The sequence below is a fragment of the Rhinopithecus roxellana genome, chromosome 8, assembly GCF_007565055.1.
Source record: "Rhinopithecus roxellana isolate Shanxi Qingling chromosome 8, ASM756505v1, whole genome shotgun sequence".
In the NCBI taxonomy this organism is placed as follows: Eukaryota; Metazoa; Chordata; class Mammalia; order Primates; family Cercopithecidae; genus Rhinopithecus; species Rhinopithecus roxellana.
Window position 1 is genome coordinate 30,110,229 of NC_044556.1, and position 6,000 is coordinate 30,116,228.

At 46.6% G+C, this 6,000-nt stretch overlaps 1 protein-coding gene across 4 annotated transcripts in view; it reads right to left on the reverse strand.

The window, feature by feature from the left end:
- VAV3 (vav guanine nucleotide exchange factor 3) overlaps positions 1-5,762 on the reverse strand; it is a 448,149-nt gene extending 442,387 nt beyond the window's left edge. For 2 of the 4 annotated variants that reach the window (XM_030935748.1, XM_030935749.1), the window contains exon 1: positions 5,215-5,759. In XM_030935748.1, coding sequence (XP_030791608.1) covers positions 5,215-5,418 — 204 coding nt within the window. In that variant the 5' untranslated portion in view covers positions 5,419-5,759. Of the gene's footprint in view, positions 1-5,214 lie in introns of all 4 variants that reach the window. The other 2 variants (XM_030935746.1, XM_030935747.1) reach the window with 2 other exon arrangements.
- Positions 5,763-6,000: the final 238 nt, after the last annotated feature.

The following is a 6,000-nucleotide window of genomic DNA, read 5'->3' on the forward strand; positions in this document are numbered from 1 at the left end:
TTACTCCCTAAAGAGATGTCTATACTTGCTGTCTCAACCCTCTCTTATTATCAGGTGTTTGCCCACCACACCACCAAATCCGGTTTTGTCAAGGTCACCAAGGAACCTTACATTGTTTAAATCTTCTTTCCTCAGTCCTTATTTCACTTGATCAGCAGCATTTGACATGTCATCACTCCTCTCAGAAATACTTTGTTCACTTGGTTTCCCTCCTACCTCATGGCCACTGCCTCTCAACTCCTTCACAGGTTCTCCCCATCTCTCTACCCTCAAGAACAGGCATGCTCCAACAGCTCACTCAGACTTTTTCTTCTTTCTTCACTACTTCCTGCATGGTATCACCCAGTCTCATGATTTTAAATACCATCTTCCCCTTGATGACTCCAAACTTTATACCTACATCTCCAACTCCTTGCTAGGCATACCCATCTAGATGTCTACTAGGCATTTCAGTCATAACTAGCTCCAGATATTCCTTCCCATCTCCCCACATACACCCCAACACCATACTTCCTCTAGTCTTCTCCATCTCAGTGAATGGGAACTTCATCATCCAGTTTCTCAGGTCAAAAATTCTAGAGACAAACTTGACTCCTCTCTCCTCACATCCCTAATCTAGTCCATCAATAAATCCCTGCTGGCTCCACCTTCGGAATATATTCAGAGCCCACTCTTCCCACCATCTGCCCTGCTATTGCTCTGGTAAGAGATGCCATTATCTCTTGTCTGAATGATGCATTAGCCTGGCCACTTCTATCCTTGCTGCTGTCCAGTCTGTTCTCAATGTAGTAGCCAAAGTAACTGTAGGAAAGGTAAATCAGGGCTGGGTGCAGCAGCTCACACCTGTAATCCTAACACTTTGGGAGGCCAAGGCGGGTGGACTGACTGAGTTCAGAAGTTGGAGACCACTCTGGGCAACACAGTGAAACCCCCTCTCTAATAAAATACAAAACAGTAGCTGGGAGTAGTGGCACGTGCCTGTAGTCCCAGCTACTCGGGAGGCTCAGGAATGAGAAACACTTGAGCCTGGGAGGCAGAGGCTGCAGCGAGCTGAGTTCGGGCCACTGCACTCCAACCTGGGCTACACAGTAAGACTCCATCTCAAAAAAAAAGAAAAGAAAAGGTAAATCAGGCCATGTCACTCCTCTGCTCAACCCTCTGTTGACCTCTCATTTCACTCAAAGTGAAATCCACAGTCCTTAAAGTGGCCGACAAGTCCTAAAAATTGAGCTTCCATTTTCTCTCTGACTTCATGTTTCCCACTCTTTCCCACACTCACTCTCCTCTAGCCATACTGACCCTGCTGTTCCTCCAGTATGCCTGCCATTTGATGACCTCAGGAGCTTTGCATTTGGTATTCCCTCCGCCAGGAATATTCTTTTTTCCAAACATTGACATTCCTGTGTTCCCTCACTCACTTCGGGTCCCACCTAATTGCCACTCCCTCAGAGAGGACTTTCTTGACTACCTTCTATAAAATTGTATTACATTTCTTTCTAGCTAACTCAGCTTAAAATGGGTTCATTGCACATTATATACATATATATAATTATATATAAAAATATAAATATATAAATACATTATATAGTCATTTCTTTATGGTTCAACTCTACTAAAATCCAAATCCCTTTAGGGCAGGGACTTTGTTGAGTTTGTCCAAGACAGTGTCTAAAACAGTCCCTGGAACATAGTAGGAACAAGTAAATATTCATTGACGGAATCCTTGAAGTCTGAATTATTCATTTAGACAATTCAAAGTTTACATATACTGTCCATAGTGGCCAGTAAACACACTGAATGTATTACCCCTACTATAAAGCATAGTATAAAATGAAATTTTAAGTTTCAAACTAAGACTAAGGTACTCTCATTCATGATAGATCTAGGGGTGGTTATAGGCATTCATGAAGATCTTCTTAACCACTAAAAGTGCCATCAAGCCAATAACTCATGCCCTTCCACAGGCACAACCCCCCCCACCCCAACCCCAGCATATGCCGCCCACCCAGTACAGCTATCACCAGTAGGCTCTTCTCTTCCGGAATCATTCACATGCTTTGTGTCCTGGCTAGAATACTGTTTGGGATGAAAAACAAATCTCAAATACAGACACTAAAATCTAATGTATTCAGACACCAAATTTCTTTGAAATTTACTGGCCAACTGCATTTTACTTAACTGTATTCTACAATAAGAGGAACATGTTAAATGTATAACTAAATGTGATTAATGTTTACCTTTTTAACCCATCATAAATAAAAACAAAAGCTAAATCAGCATGAAAAAAATTCTTATTTTTGAACTGAAGATCATCCTCTTACCAGGATGGCAAGATCAAAAACAAACTGATGTCCACAGCCAGAAAGAACAATAAATAAGAAAACTGGGATCCCATCCATGCTTTTATTTTGAAAGATAATCAACTAACTTATTAAGATTCCAAGAATCAGACCCATAATTGAGCAGTCATTATTTGCAGCTATTTATTTTTTTTAAATGCAAACAAGGCAGAAGGCTAACAAATAATAGAAAGGCATCCCATTCACTGGAATAAACACTCATTTTAAAAGGCTGGTCATTTTATAGCCTCTTTCAGGAAAGCTAAACAGCCTACAAACAAAACATCAATAAATTACAATTTCCTTTGTCAACATCTGCTCTTTACAGTCTCAATATGTCACAAAAGTCTGAAGTGACAGCTTCCAGTTATTTCTCAGCTTAGGAGATCATGTGCTATAAAAAATAGTCTATTTCAAATTAATATCTTCAACAGAACCTAAGTCAAGTAGACAGAATGACTCTCAGACACATCAAAAAGCCACAAGTATTAGTAATGACATCTCTAATGCAAGGGTAGTTAGAGGCAAAATGTTTAGGGATATCAGCCCAAAGGAACCGGTAGGCCTCTATAATTCTTTTAAAATTTCTATTGAAATCTATCACTCTTAGTATAACAATAGCAGAAAAAATGTTTTACATAATTTTGCTAATAGTAAACATTTATTAAGTACATATTAAGTACATGTGCTAGGCACTATAAGCATGTTAAATATGTCAAGTTGTTTCATAAAATCATTTCATAAATCTCATTTAAGGATTTAATGAGAACCTGCATGATACAAACTCATCTGCCTAGCATCCACTTGTTCAGCAGCCTTGCCTCTCTGCAATGAGGCCAAGAACCAAGAGGAAAGCAAAAACAGACATCACCAGGTTCAGGTACTAGCCTTCTAGAATTCACATTTGAGGGAAGTACCCTCTCATAGGGCATTACAAGAGAAACTGTACTTAACTTGGAACGAGAAACCTCAGGGTTGAACAAACTTAAGAAATCAAAAGTGCAATGGCACAAAGAAGGTCATCAGCTGTCCTACTTACCTTATTATAACCCAGTGATTTATCATCTGATGGCATAGTGTAATAATTCCTTTAGGGCAAGTATCCTGGTTTGCTCACTGTGCTACCTACCCCCACGAGGGAACAGAACCCTTAGAGCATTGTATGTGCTCGATTTTCATTAATGATGCTTGTAATGACAACCTTTGGTCATCAGAAAGATTAAATTACATCTAACATACTATAAGAGGAGAAGAGCGAAACACATTCAGAACGATTCTCATCCATTGTTAGCATTAAAATAAAGGCTTCAAGGTTTAAAAAGGGCTCTTCAGCTGTCCAGAAAACGTGATTATTGAGAGCAACTGCTGAGAGTTCCGGGAAACAAGTTCCAGGAAATGTGCACAGTACTGTATTCCCTGCTGGGTGGGCCAAGGCATCCTGACCCACGCTGCCTCCTGAGGCTACAGGTCAAGTGGAAAATGGGGATGTGTGAGAGTAGCTAACTGACTGCAGCTCCCACCATAATAGAAAAGTCTGCTAAACCCCTCAAAGGAATATCCAGAGTTGAGACAACTCTGAAAGGGTACCGAGAGGTAGCAATCACCATGGAGGTTTATGCGGGTATAAAATAATTTATCTCACTTTTAAATACATATGGCTCTCCCCACTTCCATGCTTGTTCTTTCTTAGGGACTGCCCACCAGCAGGTTGAAGGCAAACAGGCAAGGAATGCAGAATCTGAAGTGCAGAGACCCTGATGAAACACTGACACCAAGAATCAGAGATGACTGTGTGTGCTCTAACTTTAAATACATACTTATTAAATCATATAAAGTCCGTTCCTTCTTAAAAGGCACTGCTCTGGTTGCTAAGTAGCTGAGGCTCTGCGTCATAGAGGATTAGTGCTGAAATGTGTCATGGAGAGGGCTCTGTCCTCTCCAAGTTGAAAGCGGTTTGGTTTTTTTGTTTTAACATTCTGAAAGAGAAAGAGGCTCTGAACCAAGTTTAACATCCTTCTGTACAAAAATTTTCCGACAGGACAAATAAACTACTTTTCCACTGAACTGTGACTTTTGAGCTGACTCTAGGGTGCACCCAACTTTCCAGAGGTGCCTGGCTTACCCCTCAAAGAGGCGGCGCCAGTCCCAGGAGCCGACCGGCACCACAGCACCTGAGCAGGGCACTGCAGGAAGGAAAGCGGAATCTCTAGTGAAACTTCTCATTTCCTGTCGCTGCTGAGAGTGGCTGGACTCGCTCCTTCTCACATGGTTTAGGAAGAACTGTAAACGGGAGCTTGCCGGTTGGCCACCAGCTCAGGGGTCCTGGGGGCGGCCTCTGGGTTCTGCTCCCTGTTCTTCCCTTTGACCAGCGTCACTCCTGGACAGATAACGGGACCAAACGCCCTTCACTTCCTCGAGTCCTCATTTATGTCATGGTTCCTCTTTCAAGAAAACATGAGTACAAGACGCAAAGCAAAAGAAAAGACTAAAAGCAAATTACCCCATCACCTCGTTTCCTCCCTCCCCTTCGTTATTATAGAAGAGCTTGATCAAATTCCCTTTGTCGCGCCACACACACGCAGAGTAGGTGAAGGGCACCCTAAGACAACTTATTTCTTTCCCGCCTCACAGAAAGCCTTTACGAAATCCTCACACCATCTCCGGACGCAAGGCTTTCGCATTCAGCTTGAGGAGCTAAACCATTTCAAGCCAAGGTAGGAAAAGCCAAAGTGGTGCCGAAGCGGTCCCAAAGCAGAAGGCTGGGAGGCAGACTAAGCTCAGCGCACCTAGACGTTTGCATTCACACAAAGAAATTAGCCTCATGATTAATGGGAGCTGCCGGCTGGAGGCGGGGCGCCCGCGCCGGCCTCCTCACCTGGGACATCTGCGGCCTCAGGTTGATCTCCTTCAGGTTGATGGAGTGCGCCCGGAGGTTGTTAAGCAGCTGGCAGAGCAGGACTCCATCGCGGAGGGTTTGCGCCAGGTCGAATACCTGCGCCGAGTCCCAGGTCACTCGGTGGTTGGCGGGCAGCACCTTGCAATGGATGAGCCACTGCGCACACTGCTTCCACGGCTCCATGCCCGACGGCTCTGGGACGCGGCCGGGCCGGGGCGAGCGGCGAGGATGCGGCGGCCGCCGCCGCGGTTCCTCAGCGCCCCGCCGACGCCAACAGCCGCCTGCCCTTTCCCCGAGCGGGATCGAGGGAGCAGGCGCCGCGGCCGGCGGGTCGCGGGCGCCGCGCTGGGCTCGCCTCCGGTCCCGGCCCGGATGCGCCGCGACCCGGCCGCCGCTGCAGCGAGTACCGCGCGCTCTCAGTGCGCCCCGGCCGGCTCGGCTGCGGCTGCCGCGCACAGGCTTCCGACTCCAGCGCCGGGTCCGCCACTGAGCATGCCCAGCGCGCCGGCCGGTCTCGCTGCGGTCCGCGAGTCCCCAGAGGCGCGGGTGGGAGCGCGCCGGCGGCCGGGGCTGGGGTCGGTGGCCGAGGGCGGGGCGCGGGGGAGGGGCCGGCGGAGGGGGGCGGCGGCCACAAAGGGGATCCCGCGCCCCCGCCTGCAGCTTCACGGGGCTCATGCAGCGCCCGGCGTCCTGGAGCTTCTCTCGGGGCGGTTTCCCGGCTTTGAGGGGAGTGTGGCTGAATACTGGAATACGATGGGGTCCCCC